Raw genomic sequence first — 26,112 nt, 5'->3', positions numbered from 1 at the left:
GATCAAAATTAAAATAGGATCAAATTTTAAAAATTAAAATCTCAGTTTTTAATGACTTTTTAATTTTACTCATGTTTAATATGTGCGGATAACAAGTCAAACAAACTTGTAAATTCCAAATACGAGGTGATGCGTAAGAGGAGACAGTAGCATGTGTTGGCTAAAAACACGTTTATTCATTAAACATGGGACAAATTAAAAAACTTCCACTGTACGCCTTCTGGCTGTCGACCTGGCAATTTCATTGAATGAGTAAATAGTGTAGCACTAAGGGCATTTTAGAACATAAAATCAATTTACAACACAATTGAGGAAGCATAATGAGAAAAGAGTAAGGGGGTGTTTGGATTTTTCCATAAGTGCTTTTTAAAAGCACTTTTTCGCATATCGAGACAAACTCATCTATATATTTATTTCATATACCGTAAACTTCTAAAACTATGGTTTGGTTTTTATCCAAACACTCTTTAAAATATTTAGTGAGAGGATAGGTGTGGTGGGCCCAGTGGCAGTTGTCACCCTCGTCCTTAATTATGATTATTATCTTTTTTTTTTACTAAAGTATAGGTATCCTCTTATTGGAGGTAATCTTATTCGAGATACTATTAAACACTAAATGTGGACACTTCTTCCAATGAGAATTCGAACATTGGTTCGCCACGTGTTAATTTTATCATTCATGCATATAATGCACACATTGTTAATTTTTTTAAACTGCAAAAATATATACATTGTTGCTTAAGATTTTTAAATCGTTAAAACTGTGATATTTTAATCACAAAAACATTAATTAGAAGATATAGATTTTGGGAGTGATTTTGATTTTTGAACATAATATATTTTGCCATAGAGATCAGAGTATTTTAGTCAAACATATTTATTCTTTTTTTTTTTAATTTTCTCTCCTCCATCTACACAAGGGAGGTGATAATATTTTTCCTTCCCTTAACTTTCTCTCTTATTTTTTTTTTCCATCCAAACGCGGCATAAAGATGTTTGAAATTTTAATCATTTTTATAATTTTTTCCCTCATTAATTATATTATTGCGTTCATTATCTCTCACACACCTCTTTTTTCTGCTCATTCACCCCCTTTCTCCATAAGTATGAATATTTTTTCAAAATCAAAATAAATTTTTTACACATTTATTATTTAAACCAATTTTAACTAATTTTTTACCCTCATATTTTAGTTATTTGCATCAGAATTTAGAAATTTAATTGATAAAAATTAGACTTTGTCTACTAAATTGATAACTGAAGGAATGAATAAAGATGATTTTTTTTTTGATTTGAAGTGGTTTTGGTATGCGCCTCTCCCTCTGTTGTTTTTTAACACATCTGAAATAAATCTCATATATAAGGCTAATATTAACTCTTTAATTACGTTTTCTATTAAGGACCAGAAAAGTATCATCTTTTTAAAACTCTCCTGTTCGCATGTTCAACCCAATATGCATGTCACCTCTTTTTTTTTTTTTAAAAAAAAAACCCTGTCATTATATTATTCTTGGTACGTACATAGGAGACTCTGGCAATTCAAAACCACAAATTCGCGTTTTAGTAGATTAATTCAATTCAATGAATTATTGTCCTGATTAATCATAACTAATCGTGAATAAAACTCTATTTTAATGCAAAAACATACGTAGATGCTGAGCCCTTGTAAGCTTGTGGTACGAAAGAACTCCTGTAAGTGGAAGGTTGTAAATTTGATTTCACTTGTAATCTCATATTATGGCTGTTCACCCCCTAATATTGTGCAGTTAACATTATTGCCGGTAACTGTCAGGGTCACTCTTAAATTGAGAGGTTACGTTAAGCCCGATCGTGTATTTTTGGGGCAACGTAACGAATCTTCATCTTTTTCTATTCTTTCTGACTAAACGACTCCAAGTCTGGGTCAATTATGACAACGTTGAAGCTTGCTTATGAAGCAAAATTGTAGTTTTCTTCAATTGAAGAAATGACATGTATGATATATATTTATATATATATGCCATTCACATCCTCTTTGCACATCAGCAACCTTATAACTTGTCCTAATCATGACTGATTCAACACGGAAATTACTTTAAATTCCTCTCACAATTATAACTTTCTGGTAAATATCATTCTTGTTGATTAGAAATTAGCATGTGAGGGTGATAGACGTTGTCGGGATCATCAGAAATAGAGAGCCTAAGCCCTATCGTGCATTTTGGGAGAGCATATCTTGACCTCTTCCTGGTTTTTCAGATTAATTAAACTAGTTAATAGTCCATGTCAGATTATTTTGAGATTTAATTTTCTTATTTTACTTATATTTAATATATATACCCATAATTTCTAAGAAATAAAATTATATATTCGTGTAAAAAATTTATTGATGTTACTTATAAATAAAATAAAATGAAATCTTTTCTTTTAAACTTATAAATAGAACCACACACGAGTATGCATTTCTTAGTTATTTATATCTTATATACAGAATTAAAAAATTTAATTGATAGAATTTAAACTTCATATACTAAATTGATAACTGAAGCATTAAATGGAAATAATTTCTTTTTATTTGAAGTGGTTTCGATATGCATCTTTCTTTCTTTTTTTATTACTCCTCCGGTCCTTAATATAGGACCCAATTGTTGAGTTGATTTTGGTCCTAAATATAAGACCCATTTCTCATATTTATCAATTTTCTTTAAATTACCCCTATGGATACTCCCTCAACTATAATCAAGTAGAATAGGGAGATGGGGTATTAAGAAAGATGATTATGGTTTTAGGAAAAATGTCACTTTTCTTATAATTAACTAACTTATCTAACTTCCTTAATCTAATCAAATTAGTTAAATGGGTCTTATATTAAGGACCGGAGGAGTATCTTACTACGATTCCCCTGTTTGTATGTTGGACCACCTCCCCCCCCCCCCAAAAAAAAAACAAACACACACACACATCATCTTTTTTTTCCCCTAACTCTTTGTCATTGTGTTATTCTTGATACGTATATTGAAGACTCTTGGCAAGTTCAAAACCGCAAATGCAATGAATTATTATCCTAATTAATCATAACTCAGTGACTAAAACTCAACTGTGCTATAATGGTCTCATAATCTAATGGTATGAAAGATTTCCTGTAAACAAACAAAAAGTTGTGGGATCCCACTTATAATCTCAGTTAATTACTGTCTGCCACTAATTCAAAAGTTTTTAAAAAAAAACAAAGGAAAAACAGCGCTAAACACATATGAACACATAGTTTAACTCGTTGGATTGCGCAGAAATGTCAAAAGAAAATGCACTGACTTTTAAATAGTTGTGATAAATAATATAAAACTTGTTAGGTGCGGGGAACATAGATCGCAATTGTCAGGATCAATCATAAATTGAGTGGCTACTTTAAGCCCAATCGTGTATTTTGGGGCAATGAATCTTCATCTTTTTCTAACCTTTCACACTAAACCACAGGAAGTCTGTGTCAGATATGATAACGTTGAAGTTCACTTATTAAAAAAAAAAAGTACTTTCCTTTAATTGAAAAAATGAACCAGTCTTTAATATAAGAGTTAATCAACTAACTTGAGTAAATTAAAGAAGTTTGTTGAGTTAGTTATTTATAATAAATACCATTGCCATACAATTTTATTAGTTACAACTACCATTTGATGGAATGCTTAACATGAAGCAGCCTTATAAAGGCTATTCACATTCATCTATTTCGTCTCGGCCTCTCTGTTCCAATCATTCAGAAGATAATGAACATAACTTCATCAATATTTATTAACCATAAATCTCTACCATCAACAAGAACCTCCTGCTATGTTTACTGCTATATGTATATCAGATACGGTTTGGGATCAAAATACCGTCATGCCAAACGTATGTAGTTTAAGTGGTTCCTTCAAGCTACTTCACAGTTTCTATCTGACCATTAACTATAATTATTACTCTTCCAGTCCTTAACATAAAATATATTTAACTAGTTTGATTAAATTATAAAAGTTAGGTAAATTAGTTAATTATAAGAAATTTATATGATAACCCTTCTCTTTTCTCGTTCTTTCTCAGTGCAAAACCTGACAGATACTATCAGTCAACACAACCAAGGTTCAGGTTTTTGTAGAATCATTCAACTTAATTAATCAGTTTCTTGCTGTATTATTGTTTATTTGATATATGTCAGATTGGATGATATGATTATGCACATGCAGAGGCTTATCCTCTATCAACACCAGTGATGGCTTATCCTCCACCGGGTCAGGCTGATCACCACCACCTGGATATCCCCCCACCGTGCAAGCTGTTCAAGATTCATCACAGATCCCAGGTGACACCCTTACAGGCTTCTGGAAAGGATGGTGGGTTCCTCTCTCGTCACTTTCTCATCTCACAACATCTTTTCCCACACAGACCACAATTAATGCAACTTAATTTGTAATTTAGTGCATATACTGTTTTTTTTCCTATTAGATTATAGATTATATATATAAAAGGTCAACTAATTAATTGGTATGTTTTGTTTGATTATGTTGTTTGCTGTGCAGTGTTGCAGCGTTATGTTGCTGCTGGGTCCTGGGAATTTGCTGTGGATGTTGATTATTGAGAGTTCATTATTATTGTCAGTTTATGTGAAATAATGATACTTTTTCCCTTTCATTTTAGTTCCTGTGTACTTGTACGGAGTTAGTTAAGATATTAAAAGAAAAAATAATAATCTGATCAATTTTCATTTATAATCTGTCCTTGTAAATGTCTACTCTTTAAGAGAGACAAGCTGAACAGGGGACTCTTATTATATATGCGTCAATAATCACTAAGCATAATAATAAAAGGTTAAGCTTCAAACTTATTTAGGCAAGCAGAATCTGATTTTAGTTAATTATATATAGCATGATGTTACATTTCGGAATTTATATAAAATAATCAAGATTTAAGTTTTACCGTGACTTGGGAATAGCAAATCAAAAGGAGGGAGAATCAAGCAAAATCTATCATTTGGAAGCAGATGATTTTCAAGATGCCTTCTTATGGACTTCTGCAGGAGCATTTGGGGTCTTTTTTCCAGGTGTCATTATAGTTCTTTATTTGAACCCTTACATTTTCAATTACAAATAAACTACCCATATTAAAGAGAGCGGTGACAAGTTATTTCATGGGTGGAGGCAAAGAAGAATAGCCTTTTAGCAGTTCATAAGATTTTGATCATGTAACAGACGATCACAATAACCAAAAGATTGTCAGATTGATGTGGAAAGATTTTGAGCCAAGTTCATACAGAGATGTCGAAACTGACATCATCAATTATCAAAGTGGAAAGAGTTTCCATGGGACTGGTTTTCATCCCTCTCTCGTCTTGTCTGTGTCTTTGGCTATCATTTCAAATTCTGCAGTTTTTCCACATTCACTGTTATAGTTCTCATATTACGTGCTTATTAAACCCAACATATATATTAAACTCAGCATAGTATTTCTTCGCAATCCGTGAAAGAAAACGGGAAAGCATCTCCACCTTCCCTCCCTAAAATTTCAGTAACAGACTAAAAGCTGTTGGATGTTTTTTTTTTTTTTTAATTATTTCAGAAACTAATTTTGTAAAATATCTATTTTACCCTTCATAACTCTTGGGATCACTGACTATATATTGACTAGCCATTATTCGCCTCTGCGTTTGCTTGTGACTAATGGCTTGTTGTTATAAGTGAGATTAAACCCACAACTTTCTACTTATATGAGAGCTTTTATAGCACTAGACTGTAAAGCCATTAACCTTGTGCAATAATTTTGAATGGTTGTGACATAACTGATAAGAAAGTGAGAGGTTGGTCCAGTCGTGTGCTTTGTTTGGGGCAAGGAATCTTCACCTTTTCCTTATCTTCCACACTAAACGACCCTACGTGAGCATCAGGTACGAGGTGGAGCATTCTGAGTGAATACTTCCTGGATTGGGAGAATTAGCTGCTAACAACCTTAAAGCCCATTTATAAAACGAAACTCAAGTTTTCTTAAATTATGTTGCAGAAATGACATCAGCAACTTTAATTTATCTCTATGTTTTGTTATAATCACGACCCATTCAGCGAGAAACTACATCATTTGTTATAACCATATGGCTGATACAATATATATGAGAAAAATTATTATTGTCTGCATGAGGTTCTTGCTGTGTGTACTATGGTTTTGTTAAATATTTTCTGCTAAAATTGCACTGTGTCCCAACGTTGTTTGGACAATCCATCATAGATCAGATCTGTTTCTATGTGTCATAGATTCTAATCACACCCAAAATAGCGGACTGATAAGTCTGTGATTTATATTTAATGAAATTCCTTTTATAAAATACATTTTAATTTTATTATTTTATAAGTCTGTGGGATCTCTGGCCATTGACTATATTAACACCCCCCCCCCAACCGGGGTTTGACTGTGACTTGGTTTTCAAGTCTTGGTTGTTAGCTTTGTTGGCTGCGACTTACTTTTCAAGTCTTGCATGGCTGTTAGCTTTATTGGTTGTTTCCCACTAAGTAAGTGCTGTGTTTTTTCAATTTGGCCAAGTTACGTTTTTCTCAGTTGAATTTTGCTGTGGATGTTGATTGTTAAGATTTCATTACTGTTATCATTTTATGTGAAGCAATGATACTTTTTTCCCTTTCATTTTACTTTCTGTGTACTATTGTATGGGAGTTAATTAAGATGTTAAAAGGAAAAAAAAAAATCTTTTTGATTTTCTCCAAATTATAATCTGAGCAATTTTCATTTATAATCTGCTCCTGTAAATGTCTACTCTGAGAGAGACAAACTGAGCAGGGGACTCTTATTATATACGCATCAATAATCAACAAGTATAGTAATAAAAGGTTAGGCTTTAAATTTATTTAGGCAAGCGGAATCTGGTTTTATTTAATTATATATATAGCATGATGTTTCATTTTGGAATTATATAAAATAATCAAGATTAAGATTTACAGCAACTTGGCAATAGTAATTAAAGGATTTGATTCTTGTTGAAACACACTTAAATTGTAATATTATAGAACGTACGTAATTTTTGCTATAGCCTAATTAAACTTTATATATGAAACACGACAATTAACATAAAAATTCATTAAAATATATAGAAGTGTTTTGTGTGCATAAACATGCCATATCTCAGACTCACACTAAGGAATCTTAGGCAGGCGCAAAAACAAAAAAGACAAAAAAAACAAAAAGAAACACTGCTCTTAGGAAAATACTATAAATCTTTAAAAACAACTGTGCATGATTAAAATGTAAGATCAAGAATAAACAGTCTAAAACCAATGAACAAGACCCAAAAACAAGCAAAGATTAGCAGAAATAATTTTTTATTTGGCAAACCAACTAACCTATTACTACTTTGATTCTCATTATAAGACCTCGTTTATAGACTACAAATAAAATCTTATAATTAGGACTGGAGGTAGTATATTTTTTCTATCTTTTTGTTGTTTGTATAATTAGGAGTCTTTGGCTAATCAAGTTCAAACTGGAAAATCCAGTTTAGATTAATTCTATATGTTTTTATCCTAATAATTAGCCCTAACTGAGTGCCTAGGAGTCAATTTTAGTGCTAAACACAGATAAACGTATAGAAACAAACTTCAGAGTTTAGACCTATAGTTTACTTTCTCCACAAAAATCTCAAGTCTACCATATACAATCTGGCTTTCCAAACTCCCTTTGATGGGGCAAAGTTTGTTTGATAAGAATACACACACACACATAAAGCTTATTTGTGTGGTGAACATTGTTAGCAACTGTCAGGATCAATCACAAGTCGTCGAGAGGTTACGTCAAGCCCCATCGTGTATTTTGGGGGCAAGGAATCTTTCATCTTTTCTAATCTTTCTGACTAAACGACGCCAAATTTGTGTCAGTTATGAAGGGGAGCACTTGAGAGAATGCTTCTTGGATCGGGTTGATCCATAGAAACTTGAGACAAAGGCCTACATAAATCAAATCCAGAGCAATACTTAACTGCAAATTAAACTGCATATTTAGACTTTGTGTGAAGATATATTTCAAATTTTATAAAGAGATATCAAAGAATCACGCATGCACGAAACATATAGATGTGTGTGTGTGTGTGTGTGTTAACAACGTTGAAGAAGCTCACTTGTGAAACAAAACTGTAGTTTTCTTTAATCGAAGAAATGACACGAATGAGATTTATATGTCATTCACATCCTCTCATAACTTGTCATAATCACGACCCGGATTCAACAAGGAAACTATACGTTAAATTCCTCTCAGAACGTGACTCCTTATAACTTTATGATAAATGTCATTCTTGCTGGTAGGTTTGATTTGAAATTAGTGTGAATGCGTACAGATATCTTGCCATCCAAGACGTGAGATGTGGGATGGCAGTTGGTCAATGACGGCCCAATGTGATGCGCGTTGTAGGGTATATTTTGCAGAATGTTGAGGCACATGCACTGACTTTTATTAGTCATGATAAGAATACAAATGAAATTATTGCAAGATACTCTTCGAAATTTCCAATGTTAAATTACCAAGTTGGTTCTTATTAGTCTCTCACCAAATTTTTAAAGAACACTATCAGTTGATCAACGTAGGAAGATGGGATGAGTTAGATGTTGAAGTGGCTAAAATAAGATGTGATGTGATTTTATAAGGTGTCCTAAGCGGATAAAGTTACATCCTAGGTGGTGCGTCCAAGTTGGCGTCCTACATGTTGATCAAGCCTTTCATGGCAACATGCATGTGACATTCAACATTACATTTAATAAGTCAACCCAAAGCCAATTCATCTAAGGTGAGGAATACCTAATGAAGAGATTGATCTTCAAGTGTCTACAATATGCATTGAGAGCCCAAATCACCATATATTAAAGGCCTAATACATAAATATGCACTTGGAGGAGACAAATTAAGTCATAATCTTCTAAATTTATGCCCAAATGCATATCCTAAGTAATGTATCATAGAAATTCATGACTGTAAATAGTCACATGGTGCATAATAAAGCTTTCGATGTATATATGTATAATTTACTTCGTGCTTCGTGGCACCGTCAACCGTGTCTACCCAACAATCTGCGTACACACACACACAGAGTACATAGACATACATTGTTAATTAAGACCGACATTTTTATAAGCATTTCGAACTGTGATTTTTGAAGATGTAAAAGCACATCAGTTACGGTAAAAAAATAGTTAATAATGATTATGATCATATAATTCATTACCTTTTATCTCATTCTTTTTTGTCGGTTTCCTCTTTTAGCCCACTGATTTGCCAGAGTAAGAGTCCATTCTAGTTCTCGCTGAATATTTGTGGATAATTTCTGATTGGAACAATAAAACTTTTGGTCCCTCAAATTTGCTTACCTTATTGATTTGGTCGATGAAATTTAATTAATTGTTATAAATCAAGTCCCTAAAGTTTCGTAATCATACAAAACTAGTCATTATGGTTTGAAGATATGTAATCCTAAACTCACATGTGCTATCACTAACCATTAATTCAAGGATGATAATCCTCACTTTGCTTTATTTATGAAATTTGAACCAATTTTTTATATTTTCTCCCAATAATTATATGCTATATCACTTCATTTATTCTCTCTCATACTTAATTATCTTTTTCTTACTCAATTTCTCTCTCATTCACCATTTTTATTATTTTTGGGGAAAAAAAATACATTTTTACATGTTTATTGCCTTTAAGCAATTTCAACAAACTATATAATCTACATAATTTAATCATTTATATCTTATAGATAGCATCAGAGGGAATAAAGTTGCATATGAAACCTTAGGAACTTGATTGATAAAAATTAAACTTCACAGTCCAAATTGATAACGGAGGCAAATTAAATTTGAGTACCAAAAGTTTTATTGCTCATTTTTTAAAAATATTATCAAGTAAGATATTTTATAAAATGTTTGAGATACTAAAAGTTTTGATTCCTGTTGTAAATATTTTTTAAAGCATAAATTACTAAGCAAGATATTTTCTTGGATATATGGAGGGGCCCAAAGCAAGCTTAATAAAAACTACATTAACAAACTTTCACTTCATGTTAAATTATGAAGAGGCTGATGATATTAATTATATGAATTATTTTTTATAATTCTTTATACCCACTAACATTCATAGTAACTGATCACATGTTGTTTGTGGGACAGGGCTGCTTGGCGATATCAGGCTGCTGAACTTGGAAGTGTTGAACTTACAATTCAATATGCTCATAGAATTCCCATATTTCGGTGTTAAATCTTTGTCTTCTCTATTATCCTATATTTTGAGTGACATATGTAGTTACTGAAACGTGAATCAAAAGTATATCCTTTTTCAAAAAAGAGATTACCGGGCCATCATTTTAAGAAAAATGCTAAAAGGAAGATATAGACAAGGTTTTCTTCATTAAATATATGAAAGTTTCTATTTTTTATCTTGATTTTGTTGGAAGTCAAATTATTTACCTTTGCCATATAATCATCTCAACCGAACAATTTATGTGCCTTTATTTAATTGAGAGAATTGAATGAAATGTCAAAAGTGAGACATAAGATGACGTTTTCTTACTTAGCAGATTCATTATCAATAAATTTTAACAACATATATACTAATTAATTAATTTGAAGGAGCTGTGGCTTAACGCACAGCATACATTTCCATTTGGCATTTGACAGATATTTCTCAATTTGCAACTTTTGATTCAGCCAGTTATGAAGGGAATCTTTTTCTATGTGGTCTGCCTCTACAGCAAAATTGCACAAAAGAGGGGAGAAATGAGCAACCTCATCACTTGGAAGCAGATGATTTTCGAGACGCCTTCTTATGGAGTTTTGTGGGAGCATTTGGGGTGTTTTTTATAGGTGTCATTATAATTCTTTATTTGAACCCTTACATTTGCAATTAGAGACTACTCATACTAGAGAGAGCTGTGACAAGTTATTTGTATGAGTGGTGGCAAAATAGAAAAACATTTTAGTTTTAGTTCATAAGATTCTGATCATGTAAGAGATGGCCCGGTGATCATCTCTAGAATAACAATAACCAAGTGATTGCTAGTTTTAAGTCTTCTCGTGATCAGGAAGGAAACTGAAATGAAATATTCGAATCATTACTTTGTCTCTCTCTACGTGGTCGTTAGTTCAAATTGTTGACTATATGATAAATGGTCGAGTGAAAAAAAAAAAAGAGCAAGAAGCAGCCTTATAAAGGCTATTCACATTCACATTTCTTCACGCACTTTGACAATATTATTGGAAACTTTCATTAAGCTACCTTAGCCGCCGCCGCCGCCGCCGCCGCCGTCAACCCATATGTGTGTCATGTGCTCGTAAAATTAGCAATCTCCTAAAAATCCTTCATTATCATATATCTGTTTCGTCTTTCCCTCTCTGTTCCTATCATCAATATTTATTTATGAACATTGCTTTGCGGATTTATTCACGAAAGTATGTTGAAGTTGATTCATACGTTTAAGCATGTCTCTACGTACAGTGCAATCAAACCCAATTTTAACACCTAACATACAATAGACTGTAACTGATAATGTAAATCTTCGAAGATTCAGCAACAAGTGCCATCCAGCTCGTATTTAATATACCCATCTTTGAATGTGGGTTTAATTTCTTTGAACAACTGTTTAAGTAGACAATTTCCATCTATACAGTTTTAGCAATGTTGATAATATCATCACTGAGATTATGGGCATCAGCACTGAGATTATAGGTCGAGCTTATCCATAAAACTTAACTGCTCTAAACTTTTTTCGTTTCTTTTCTTTCTTTCTTTCTTTTTCTTTTTCTTTTTTTCAAAGAATCCTTGCAAAATGACATCCACAAAGAGATGGTCGATCAAAACATTATCGCATTGATTTGGTGGACCCCTACGAATAAAGCTACAGCCAGCTGCATGATTCCTTTTTCTCATAACAGTAATATTTGTTTATTTGTTTTAACATCTTCAGTTCTACTGATATTCATATCTATAGAATTAGGTTGGATTAGCTTAGGATTTTGATGACCTTCGTGAAATTTCAGCATCACAGAGACAGCTGCATATCTCAATTATGGTGAAGTGGAAAGTACAGGTTTTGGGGAATTATGAGTAACTAAATATGGTCAGTATGGAAAATTTGGTAATAAATATATCTCAAGTGAAAAATGCATTGACTCTCCATTTCTTGCCATTCTGGAAGGATCGCTGAAGGCTGAAGTGAAGATATTGATTTTTTTTTTTTGGTTTTGACAGTTTCTTGAAGCAATCATGTTTAGATGAAGTAATCATGTATCCACAAAGTCATTCATTTGTTTAGATGAAGTATTCCTCACTCTATGATGAGATCATGAAAGTTCAAAATATTGAAGTTTTATGTATGTTATTTTAATTTATATTGAGATCATCAAGCTCTCTAAGTTTCAGAAGGTGATCACCATGTATTGTGCTCTGCAGTCTCATATAATTTCATAAGAATATTGCAAACGCATGTTTTCTATATACTCCTCTAAATCAACATAGAGAAAGAATAGGATGGAGCATGGAGTGGGCAAATAATTAAAAATTGTTTGGTGTATTATTTTTTTAATTATCTGAGAAAGAATTCATTTTGGACGACATCAATTTTACCCCATATAGCTCTTGGGATCACTGACTATATTTCAACTAGCCATTATGGTTCCCTATGTTTGGTTGTGACTCAGTTTTGCTAAAATGTAACTCCCCTGTTGGCTAGCTAGCCATCCTATTTTTCTGACTTTTTGCCATTGTATTATCCTTGGCTAATCAAGTTCAATTGGAAACTTGGTTTAGATTAATACTTAAATTATCATAATTAGCCATAACATTTACAGATGAACGTGTAGAAAGCTCTATACCTGTAGTTTACTTCTAACTTCATGTTCTTTTTTTTTTTAATAAGAAGGACAAACACTGATCCTGTTTGAAATCATAATTAAAATTACTTATAAACATGTTTCACGTAAGTCGAGAAAATCTCGTCTTACTTGCTTACCTCATCCATAAATCACGATTGAAAAACTATTTATAAGTCATTCTAAACAGGCTCACTAATAACTTACAGTTATAAATGGAACCAAACCTGTGACCTCCTACTTTTAAAAGAGCTTTTATATGACTGGACTATAAGACTCTTGACTTCATGCAATGATTTTGAGTAGTTGTGATAACTGATAAGAATATCGAGCGTTAGCAACGGTAGTCAGGATCATCAGAAAGTGAGAAGTTGGGCCTAGTCGTTTGCTTTGGGTGGGGCAAGGAATTATGATCTTTTTCTTATTTTCCACACTAAACGACTATATATAAGTCTGCATCAAGTTATGAAGTGGAGCACTATGAGAGAATACTTTCGGGATTGGGTCAAGTAATTTCTAGCAACCTAAAAGCTCATTTATAAAACAAAAGTCATGTTTTCTCTCATTGCAGAAATGACATCAGCAACTTTATCATTCATGTGTTTTTTATAATCACGAGTCATTCAACAAGAAACTATTGTGGAACAGTTACACAACTAATTTATAGATATTAAAAAAATTAGTTAAGTTAATTATTTATAATAAATAGGTTTTTTTTTATAAATATCTTTGTTAATCATGTGCATTGAAACAATTCTTGCTGATTACCATAGAAATTACTTACAGGCAAAATAGATAAAGATGAGAGACAAAGTAAATTAGGATATTATATTTAAGATCAAATTAAATCTTCAACTAATTTTTATATTAAGTGCTGGAGGTAGCACATCATTCGTTTTAACCATATTCCAGCCGACACTATAGAACAAATGCTTATAATGCTTATTGTCGGCATGAGGTTCTTGCTGTGTATTTTCTGATATTATCGTGCTCTGTCCCAACATTGTTTGAGCAGTCCATCAGATGTCAAATTTCTAGTTGATAGGATTTGTCTATATGTGTCACAGATTCTAATTACAACCAGACCAGAGGATTGATGAGTCTGTGATTTATTATTTTCTAATTATTTCATGAAATTCTTTTTATAAATATAAAATAATTTTATTCTTTTACAGGTCTGTTGGATCAGCGGCCAGTGACTAGATTACACCACCCCCAAACTGTTTGACTGTGGCTCGGCTTTCAAGCCTTGGACTCTTGGCTGTTAGCTTTATTGGTTGTGACTCACTTTTCATCTGTATAGCTTTAGCAGTGTTGATAGTATCAGCACTGAGATTATGGCCGGCCGCCTACCCAAAAAACTTAACGGCTTCAAACTTTCTTCTTTTCTTTTCATTCTCTCTCTCTTTCTCTTTTCTTCTTTTAAAGAATACTTGCAAAATCACATCCACGAAGAGATGGCCAATCAAAACATTATCGCATTGATTTGATCAACCCCTACGAATAAAGCTACAGCCAGTTGCATGATTCCTTTTTCTCATAACAGCAATATTTGTTTATTTGTTTTAACATCTTCAGTTTCACTGATATTCAAATTTATAGGATTAGGCTGGATCAACTTCAGGATTCTGATGAGCTTTGGCTACGAAATTTTAGCATCACACAGAGAGTTGCATATCTCAATTATTTTGAAGGGGCAAGTACAGGTTTTGGGAATTGTGAGTAATTAAATGTGGTCAATATGAAAAATTTGGTAATAAATATATCTCCAGAGAAAAATGCATTCACTCTCCTTTTCTTGCCATTCTGGAAGGACCACTGAAGACTGAAGTGAAGATATTGATTTTTTTTTTTTGGTTTTGAAAATTTCTTGAAGTAATCATGTCTAGATGAAGTAATCATGCATTCACAAAATCATTCATTTGTTCGGATGAAGTATTCCTCACTCTGTAATGACATCATGAAAGTTCAAAGTATTGAAGTTTTATGTACGTTATTTTAATTTATATTGAGATCATTAAGCTCTCTAAGTTTCAGAAAGTTCTCACCATGTATTGTGCTCTGCAATCTGATCCAAGCATGACGACATAATTTGATAAGAATATTGCAAAACGCATGCTGTCTATGTACTCGTCTCTGCTTTGGTTTCATACTTCTAAATCAACAGAGAGAGAGTAAGGATGGAGCATGGAGCGGGCAAATAATTAATAACTGTTTGACGTATTAATTTTTTTTAATTATTTGAGAAATTCATTTTGTAAAATATCTATTTTACCCTTTATGATTCTTGGGATCACCGACTCTATATTCACTAGCCATTATTGCCCTGTGTTTGGTTATGACTAAGAGCTTGTGATTATAAGTATGATTAAACCCGTGACTTTTTACTTAAATGAGAGCTTTTATGGCACTAGACTATAAAACCATAAACTTCATGCAATGATTTTGAATAGTTGTGATATAACTGGTAAGTATATCAAGTGTAAGCAGCAGTAGTCAAGATCAGACAGTGATGAGAGGTTGGGCCGGTCGTGTACTTTGGCCTTTGGGGCAAGAAGTCTTCATCTTTTCCTTATATTCCACACCAAACGATTTAAGTCTGCGTCAGGTGTGAAGTGGAGCATTCTGAGAGAATACTTTCTGGATTGGTAGAATTAGCTGCTAACAACCTTAAAGCTCATTTATAAAACAAAACTTAAGTTTTCTTCAGTTATTAAATGGAGGGAAAAAGTGAATTAGAGTCCCGTCAATTAGCTTTTATATTTAGAGCCGGAGGTAGTATATTACAGAAATCACATCAGCAACTTTATCTGTTTTTTTTTTTTGTTATAATCACGGCCCATTCAACAAGAAACTACGTCATTTGTTAACCATACGGCTGATACAACATAGGAGAAATGATTATTGGTTTGCATGAGGTTCTTGCTGTTTATACTACGGTTTTGTTGTATCTTTTCTGCTATAATTGCACTCTGTCCCGACATTGTTTGAATAGTCCATCAGATATCAGGTTTCTAGTTGATCAGATTTGTTTCCATGTGTCATGGATTCTATAATTAGGACGGGAGGTAGTATATTTTTTCTAACGTTTTATTGTTCGTGTTATTCTTGGTAGATAGGAGTCTTTGGCTAATCAAGTTCAAACCGGAAAATTCAGTTTAGATTAATTCTATAAGTTTTTATCCTAATAATTAGCCCTAACTGAGTGCCTAGGAGTCAATTTTAGTGCTAAACACAGATAACCGTATATAAATAAACTTCAGAGTTTAGACGTGTAGTTTACTTTCTGCACAACAATCTCAGTCTACCGTATTTAGTCTGGCTTTCCAAACTCTCTTTGATGGAGCATAGTTTGTTTGATAAGAATATATATATATATATATATATATATTTATATATTTATATAAAGCTTATTTTGTGTGGTGAATATTGTTAGCAACTATCAGGATCAATCATAAGTCGTCGAGAGGTTACGTCAAGCCCAATCGTGTATTTTGGGGGTAGCGAATCTTTCATCTTTTTCTAATCTCTCTAATTAAACGACTCCAATTCTGTGTCGGTATACCATGGTTTTGTTATATCTTTTCTGCTATAATTGCGATCCGTCCCGACATTGTTTGAATAGTCCATCAGATGTCAGATTTCTAGTCACACCCAGAACAGAGGATTGATGAGTGTGTGATTTATTATTGTCTGTGTGAAAATCTTTTTATAAATACATAATAATTTAATTCTTTTCACTGGCCAATGGCTAGATTACACCACCCCCCCCCCAACTTTTTGACGTGACTCGGTCGTCACGCGTCTTGCATGGTTGTTAGCTTTATTGGTTGCTGGCCACCGACCATATGCTGTGTTTTTTTAATCCTCAGTCTGAGTCATTTCTCCACAAATGAGTCAACTCGTGTACTGTTTGGAACTGAGAGAGCAATAATTGAGTCTCCTTCCGGCCTATATATATGGATAGAGAGGACGTAATGGAAGACATATAGGCAAACAGGGAAGCTAATTAAGCATACTCAAAAATGGGGTATCATTCAGTGAGATCAGAAGACGTGTTTGAAAGAAGAGAGAGAAGCTCTTCTGAAATTGAAAGAAGCTTTCAATTATCCAAATGGCTCCTCTCTTCCTTCTTGGAATAACCAAACCTTCTCTGCAGATTGCTGCACTTGGGAGGCTGTGAAGTGTGACAACTCCACTCATAGAGTCATAAGCCTTTATCTGAACAATACAAGACCTTATGAGTTGAGACACATCAAATGGTCACTCAATGCTTCTTCTTTTCTCCCCTTCATCCAGCTTCATAGATATCGTTTGGATGGGAATTACTTGTCAGGTCACCCTCTTTCTTTTAACTATTCTATCATTCATGCATACATATATGTATATACACACACAAAGTACATAGACATACATTGCTAATTAAGACCGACATTTTTATAAGCATTTCGAACTCTGATTTTTGAAGATGTAAAGGCACATCGGTTACAGTAAAAAATTAGGTAAAAATGATTATGATTATATCATTCATTGCCTTTTATCTCGTTCATTTTTGTCGGTTTCCTCTTTTAGGCCGCTGATTTGCCAGGGTAAGAGTCCATTCTAGTTCTAGCTAAATAATTGTGGATAATTTCTGATTGGAATAATGAAACGTTCCGTCCTTCAAATTTACTTTATTTATTGATTTGGTCCATGAAATTTAATTAATTGTTATAAATCAAGTCCCTAAAGTTTTGTAATCATACAAAATTAGTCATTATGGTTTGAAGATATATAATCCTAAACGCACATGTGCCATCACTAACCATTAATTCAAGGATGATAACCCTCACTCTGCTTTATTTATGAAATTTGAACCAATTTTTTTATTTGTCTCCCACTAATTATATGTTATATCCCTTCATTTATTCTCTCTCATAGTTATCTTTTGCTTACTCAATTTCCTTTCATTCACCCTTATTATTATTTTTGGAAAAAATACATTTTTACATATTTATTGCCTTTAAGCAATTTCAACAAACTATATAATCTACATAATTTAATCATTTATATCTTAATTATAGATAGCAACAGAGGGAGTAAAATTGCGTATGAAACTTTAAGAACTTGATTGATAAAAATTAAACTTCACAAACCAAATTGATAACGGAGACAAATTAAATTTGAGTACCAAAAGTTTTATTACTCTTTTTTTTTAAAAAAAAATAATCAAGTAAGATATTTTAGAAAATGTTTGAGATACTAACCGTCTTGATTCGTGTTGTAAATATTTTTTTTAAAATAAATTAGAGGCAAGATGTTTTCTTGGATATATAGAGGGGCCCAAAACAAGCTTAATAAAAACTACATTATCAAACTTTCACTTCATGTTAAATTATGAAGAGGATGATGATATTAATTATATGAATTATTTTTTATAATTCTTTATACCCACTAACATTCATAGTAACTGATCACATGTTGTTTGTGGAGCAGGGCTGCTTGGCGATATCAGGCTGGGGAACTTGGAATTGTTGAACTTACAATTCAATATGTTGAGAGAATTCCCATATTTCGGTGCTAAATCTTTGTCTTCTCTATTATAGTATATTTTGAGGGACATATGTAGTTACTGAAACGTGCATCAAATTAAAGCATATCTATTTTTAGAAAAAAGATTACCGGGCCATCATTTTAAGAAAAATGCTAAAAGGAATATATAGACAACGTCTTCTCCATTAAATATATGAAAGTTTCGATTTTTTTGTTCTTGATTTTGTTGGGAAGTCGAATTATTTACCTTTGCCACATAATGATCTCACCTGAACAATTTATATGCCTTTATTTAATTGAGAGAATTGAATGAAATGTCAAAAGTAAGAGATAAGATGACGTTTTCTTACTTAGCAGATTCATTAGCAATAAATTTTAACAACACTTACACACAAACACACAAATTAATTTGAAGGAGTTGTGGCTTAACGCACACATGTCCATTTGGCATTTGACAGACCTTTCTCATTCACGTAATCTGAAGGAGCTGTGGCTTGATGCTAATTACTTGGAGGGCAGTATTCCAGAATCTATTACGTCTCTTACTTCCCTCACCACATTGACATTAGACAATAACAACCTGACTGGATCATTGCCACAAGAAGGTATGCATCATATTTTATACATCAAATTTGCTGATAACAAATTTTTATTTTAATTAAACAGTCAAATTTTCCTTGTTCCTGCAAATTGAGTCGACTGTTCAATGAAATCGATTTCCAATCCATCTCCTAACTGGCATGCGGCAATAGTTTAAAATAATGTAGTCAAAACAAATAATAGTTGACATAATAATAGTAATAATGATAATAAGAAGAAGAAGATGGAACTGTATTTACACACATGGACATGCTAAAACTAGTAAAAGGAAATGGCTTAATCATTTATTTTCACTTATATTTTTGGGCTCAATATTGAGGTTTTTCCTGGGGCCCAACTCTTAATTCGTACATACCCACAATTAATTTAGCCCACGTAGACCCTTTTTGGAAAAATATAGTATAATTTCATATCCCTTTGGATAAGAAGAAAAGTTGAAAGGAGAAAAAATAGAGAGAAAGAAAAATTAGGAAGAAAATATTATCATTCCTCTTACTTGGATAGATGAGAGAAAATAGAGAGGAAAGAAAAACTAAAATATCCTTATCAAAACATATCATATTTAAAATTGAACCAAATTAAATATTGCAGTAGAAAAATTATACTAATATTAGCATAATCAAATCATTTAAAATCAAATTATTTGGTTTATATATTTTCAAATTATTATATTTTAAAACCAACTTATTTAATAAAAATATTATTTTGAGATACAAAATAAAAAGCGAATCCTTTTTTAAATATAATAAAAGAAAATAAATATAGAGAGGGAGAACTAAAGAAGGAGGAAGGTAGTCATGTAAATCTTGTTTTTCTTCCCAAATCTCTCCAGATATGGAGAGAAAATTTGGAGAGAAAATGAGACATAGGGCTTACCTCATTTTTTCCCCCACTTTTTCTTCCTCTCATATTTTCTCTCCTACCAACTTGGACAAAACTCATTTCTCCTCCCATTTTTCTTTCTAGTTTTCTTTTCTTCATAATTTTCTCTCAATCTAAGTAGGAGGTTAAGCTATTACTTCTAGTTGTATAAATTTTTTAATTAATGGACTAATTAAATAATTTTAATGAATAAAAATGGTATGTTGCAGGAGGCTTGTGCAATCTGAAGAATCTTTCCCTATTGAATCTTGCTGTCAATGAATTTGAGGGGCAACTTCCTGCATGCCTTGGCAATTTGACGTCTCTACGTACGCTTTATCTTAATAAAAATCGTTTTGAAGGAACATTTCCTTCCTCACTTTTTCATGCTCTGAGGTCCCTAACAGCAATTTTTCTTTCTGATGACAATTTTAGTGGTTCCTTTTCACTCTCTTCACTTGCCAACCACTCCAACCTTAAAGTCTTTAGCATCTCTTGCTCTAACGCCCATCTAAAGCTTGAAACTGAGAATCCCCCATCTATTCCTTCCTTCCAGTTGAGGCTTTTTAGAATCCACAAATGCTCTCTAAATGAAGCGAACAATAAGACAATGCCTACCTTTCTTCTTCATCAATATGACTTGCTGGCTCTAGAACTTAGCCACTTGAACATTTCTGGGACCTTCCCGTCATGGCTTTTGACAAACAACACGAGATTAAGTTATTTCAATCTGACGCACAACTTGTTCACTACTCCCTTTAAACTCAATCCTGCCTCAAAACTGCTTCAAATGGAGTCCTTTGATATTTCCTCTAACCCCATCAGAGATGAAATGCCATCTCATATTGGATACATTTTTCCCAACTTGATTTCTCTTAATATGTCATCAACTTCATTGCGAGGTTATTTTCCAGCTTCAATAGGTGAAATGAGACAATTGAATGATCTTGACTTGTCAAATAATAATTTATTTGGCTCTTTGCCTCAAGAATTTGGTCAAGGGAACAATGAATTGAGATTTTTGAAGTTGTCAAACAACAACCTGAGTGGCTCATGTCTTCCCATAGGATCAAATTTCACACATTTGTTGTCTCTTGATCTCAACAACAATAACTTCAAAGGAAAATTTCAAGGTGGCTTCATGAACAGTACTGGATTGATAATGTTGGATTTAAGTGCCAATCAACTATTTCGTGAAATACCTAGCTGGATTGGAAATTTCAAGATTTGAGTTACCTCATTTTGTCAAAGAATTCTTTAACAGGTTCACTTCCAGAAAGCTTTTGCAACTTGACCAAACTTACATATTTAGACCTTTCTCACAATACATTAAGTGGTTCTTTGCTAAGTTGCCTGAACATGCCGTTGTTGATGTATCTACATTTGCAGGGCAATCATTTCATGGGATCTCTACCTTCTACTTTGGCTAATTCTTCCTCATTGTTGACTTTCGATTTGATGCATAACAAATTTTCAGGTCGAATTCCAAGATGGATTAGCTCATTCTCTAGTTTAAGGGTTCTCATGTTAAAAGAAAACAAACTTGAAGGCTCTATTCCGACACATTTATGTGAGCTCAAGAATATTAGATTGTTAGATCTTTCTCAAAATAAGCTTTCTGGAGGCATACCATATTGCTTGAATAACATCGGATTTGGAAACATGGATGCAGCAAGTGAAATCGAAATAGGAAGTTTTATTGTGTCCTGGACTACAAGATCGTCTCATTACCGTTTTGACAGTATTACCGGTAAAGTTTTTGTACCAAAAGAAAAACAAAATGTTACATTGTGTAAAGTGCAAGAAGTAGATTTTACAACAAAAAGCAGGTATGAATCTTACAAGGGAAGCATTTTAAATTTCATGTCTGGGTTGGATCTCTCTAGCAATCAATTGAGAGGTAAAATTCCTTCAAACCTTGGATACTTAAGCACTGTCCATGCTTTAAATTTGTCAAACAATCAATTGGAAGGGCCTATTCCAGAAACGTTTTCCAGCCTCAAGCAGATAGAAAGCCTTGATCTTTCACACAACAAATTGACAAGCCACATTCCTACACAACTAACTCAGTTGTACTTCTTGTCTTTCTTCTCAGTTGCTCATAATAATCTATCTGGAATGACACCTGATATGAAAAATCAATTTGCAACTTTTGGCTCAGCCAGTTATGAAGGGAACCTTTTTCTATGCGGTCCCCCTTTGCCGCAAAATTGCTCAATAGGAGGGAGAAACAGGCAACCTCATCATTTGGATACAGATGATTTTCGAGATGCTTTCTTATGGAGTTTTGTTGGAGCATTTGGGGTCTTTTTTATAAGTGTCATTATAGTTATTTATTTGAATCCTTACATTTTCAATTACAAACTACTTGTATTAGAGAGAGTTATAACAAGTTATTTGTATGAGTGATGGCAAAAAGGAAAAAGGCTTTACTTAGAGTTCAATTAGAGTTCATAAGATTTTGATCATGTAATCGATGGCCTGCTGATCTTTTCTAGAATTACAATAACCAAAAGATTGCTGGTTTCAAGTCTTCTCAGGATCAGAAAGGAAACTTAATTGAAATATTCGAATCATTACTTCTCATGTGTGTGTACAGCTTAGCAATCTCTTTCTCAAAATCCTTCATTGTCATCTCTGTTTCGTCTCTGTCTCTTTGTTCCTATTGTTCATAAGATGATCAACCTAACCTCATCAATATTTTTTAACCATGAATTGCTACCATCCAGAAGAACCTCCTGCTATTTTTACTGTTATACATATATCACAGGCGATTTGTGATCAAAATACTGTGTCGGCAAATGCAGTTTAAGTGATGATTCCTTCAAGCTTCTTCACAGTTTGCCCTGTATCTGACCATTAACTATAATTATTATTGTATATGTCTCTGTAGCTGCATGAGATTAACAATACTAATCAGTGGTGTTATGCTTACCGGTGGTTTCATATTCACCACCAATGGGGTATCCCTCCAGTGATGCTTCTTCTGGGAGGGACGGTGAGATCACAAGTCATCATCAAAATCTCTCTCTTTTTAACTTGCTTTTATGAACTCTTATTGCTTTCTTAATTTCTCTTGCGATCAGTTCCTAATACGTGCATTGTTCTGTCTCGTTTTTTGCTTTTCTCAATTGCAGTTGTGCAACTCTGTGCTGCTCTTTTTTTTTTTTTTGGGATTATTGCTATGTTGAGTCCCACAATATTAATTAGTGATGCAAAAGTAACAAAAAATTCGATGCGAAGTATTATGTTTACTGCCATAGGATACAATTGGTTAGCTGATATTTCAAAATCTAATGTTGGTTCATTCCAACTATACAAACAAATTCCAAGAACTTTTATTGATGAAGAATGGATTATTTCATCTCAATTCCGTGGTTACAAAATGAATTTGTAACGAAACACTTGGATGTAAAAGTACTTTCATAGAAGTTTCTTTTTTTTGAAACAGAGAGCAGTATTTTTGGTAAAAAAAAAAACAGAAAGCAGTACTTTGCGTGTGCATTTAGTGAGGACGTGTCAGTTTTATCGCCTGTGCACAACTAACTACAATTGATTGTACTACCTCCGGTGTGCAATATAAGAACTAGTTTAATTTTTAATTTGATTCTCAATATAAGAGTACAATCTATTTTGTCTCTTATATTTATTTATTTTTTTCAAAATAATCCTTGTAATAGTTACACATGTTAAATATTCTATTAAATGGTAGTTTTAGTAATACACATAATTAGTAAGGGTATTTTAAGGAAGACAATACTATTTATTTCAAATAACTAATTTAACAAACTTCTTAATTTACTCAAATTAGTTAATTAGCTTTTATATTAAGGACTGGAGGTAGTATATAGTTAGGTGTTTTATCTGTCTAAAAAATTTTAATTAGTGGGAACAAAGGATTTTTCAAGTTTAAAATTATGAAAAACATCGACCTGCTCCACCACAAAATCATCAGGATTCAGTATAGGTTAATTCAATTAACATATATACCTTGTTCTTGTCTTAAAAGGTTGTGAATGTTGATTAAACAAATCGATCATAAATATGTCAATTACCTTGAGCAGAGGAATCCCATATAACATCATCAAGACATGTTACGGCTGTATTTCTAACTTTATGACGAAACTATCTCATTGCTTGGCCAAACACCACCTAAAACTGATAGTTTCTAAACAAGTACGTACGCGATTTATTATGTCAGGCTTAAATCTGATCCTTTTCTGTTATTTCTTTCTTTCTTGGTTTTTTACAAATTCTCTTTAGAACCTCAAATTCTTCGTTCATCCTTGTGGGAGCCATCGTTTGTTTATTCTTTTCTCTCCATTGAGACTATATAAATTACACTATAAAGTAGATCTTATATTTAGGCAGAAGGTAGTATATAATTACCCCTCTCTCTTTTCTCTTTCTTTCTCAATCTCGTGCATAACCTGCAACAGATACTATGAGTCAACTAAACCGAGTTTCTGGTTTTTGTAGAATTATATTATTATTCAACATGTTTTAGTTCCGGCACAACAATCTCAATCTACATGATGGAGCTTAGTTTGTTTGATTCTGCAGAAATGTCAAAAGCACAGGCATTGACTTTAAGTGGTTAAGAATATAAAACTTACTGTGTGGTGAACATTGGTAGCAACTGTCTGGATCAATCACAAATTGAGAGGTCACGTACGTTAAGCCCAGTCATGTATTATGGGGCAACGAATCTTCATCTTTTTCTCGTCTTTTACATTATGTTAAAAATGTTGAACCTCATTCATAAAACAAAACTCAAGTTTTTTTTTTTAATTGAAGAAATGACATGTATGGGATATCATATATGCTTCACATGCTCCTATCTCATCATCAGCAACTTTATCATTTATGTTTTGTTATAATCATGACTCGTTCAATACACAAGTTTTGACAAAATAGACAATTACCATAGGATGGCACATAAATTCTCTGTGCACGCAATGCCAGGAACTGAGCTTAGCTTATTGAAGCAGATTTTTGAACTAGATATGCCTCATGCCTACAATTTCCGAGAAATTGACTATGTACCCAATAGAGCTTAGGTTCTGATGATCTCCAGCTACATTTGGTTTTGCTGTATACTATGGTCTTGTTAAATTTTTTCTGGTGAAATTTCACTTTGTCCCAGATTTGTTTGAATAATACATCAGATGTCAGATTTCTAGTGGATCAGAGCTGTCTCTATGTGTCATAGATTCTAATCACACCCAGAACAGAGGATAGATAAGTCTTTGGCTTCTTATTTTTTAACTTCTTAATGAAATTCATTTCATGAATACATATTAAATTTATTCTGGCATTACTTCTGGGGATCACCGGCCATTGACTATATTTCTCCCCTGTTTGTTTGGTTGTGACTCAGTTTTCAAGTATTGGTTGGCTTTACTGAGACAATCGTGATGTGTTTATTAATTTGCCCTAGTTGTTACACTTTTCTCGGTCTGAGTCATTTCTGCTGCACAAATAAGTCAACTTGTGTTTTGAAACACCGTGGGCAGCTAGCGTCTTCTTGCCGCTATATATATAGATAGAGAGGACGCAAAGGAAGACATACGCAAGCAGGGAAGCATATACTGAAATATGGGGTATTCAGTGAGAGAAGATGTGTGGTGGGTTTAATGGAGAAAGTGAGGAGTGCTTGAAAGAAGAGAGAGAAGCTCTTATGAAATTGAAAGAGGCATTTAATTACCCAAATAGCTCTTCTCTTCCTTCTTGGAATAACCTTACCTTCTCTGATTGCTGCACCTGGGGGGCTATAAAGTGTGACAACTCTACTAAGAGAGTCAAAAGCTTTCATCTAAGCAATACAAGACCCTCTGAGTAGAGACACATCAAATGGCCACTCAATGCCTCTTCTTTTCTCCCTTTCCACCCCCTTGAACAGTTGTATTTGGATGGGAATTACTTGTCAGGTCACCCTCTTTCTTTTAACTATTTTATCCTATATAGACACGCATTGTTAATTAAGACTAATATTTGTACCTGCATTTCAAACAGATATTTTAATCACAAAACATAATTTAACGATATTAGTTACAATAATTCATGTATTAATAAAAAAATTAGGTCAAAAAATTATGATCGTATCATTGTTTGGCATACCGTACTTTTTCATTCCTTTCTTATCTGCTATAACGTAAAACCATTCTGACTAAATACTTGTGGATAGTTTTTGATTGGTATAATGATAATTTTGATTCTCAAGTTTGTTTCAGTTATCGATTTGGTCTTTAAAGTTTACTCA

At 32.9% G+C, this 26,112-nt stretch overlaps 2 protein-coding genes across 2 annotated transcripts; both read left to right on the top strand.

Annotated features, from left to right (window-relative positions):
* The first annotated feature begins 9,976 nt into the window (after positions 1–9,976).
* On the top strand, positions 9,977–21,081 carry LOC114719588 (receptor-like protein 1). The gene is made up of 3 exons (XM_028905106.1): positions 9,977–10,388; positions 18,848–18,994; positions 20,081–21,081. The coding sequence occupies exons 1-3, from the start codon at positions 10,364–10,366 to the stop codon at positions 21,079–21,081; spliced, it is 1,173 nt and encodes a 390-aa protein (XP_028760939.1). The 5' UTR covers positions 9,977–10,363.
* Positions 21,082–21,092: 11 nt separating this feature from the next.
* Positions 21,093–22,434, top strand: LOC114719717 (receptor-like protein 9a). Its single transcript, XM_028905234.1, has 2 exons — positions 21,093–21,750; positions 21,946–22,434. The coding sequence occupies exons 1-2, from the start codon at positions 21,210–21,212 to the stop codon at positions 22,257–22,259; spliced, it is 855 nt and encodes a 284-aa protein (XP_028761067.1). The 5' UTR covers positions 21,093–21,209; the 3' UTR covers positions 22,260–22,434.
* The last annotated feature ends 3,678 nt before the right edge of the window (positions 22,435–26,112 follow it).

The sequence above is a fragment of the Neltuma alba genome, unplaced genomic scaffold (genome assembly GCF_004799145.2).
Source record: "Neltuma alba isolate B1F8T4 unplaced genomic scaffold, ASM479914v2 tig00002178_pilon, whole genome shotgun sequence".
Taxonomy (NCBI): Eukaryota; Viridiplantae; Streptophyta; class Magnoliopsida; order Fabales; family Fabaceae; genus Neltuma; species Neltuma alba.
The sequence above is the reverse complement of the archived record's forward strand: the minus strand, read 5'-3'. Positions and strand labels throughout refer to the sequence as shown.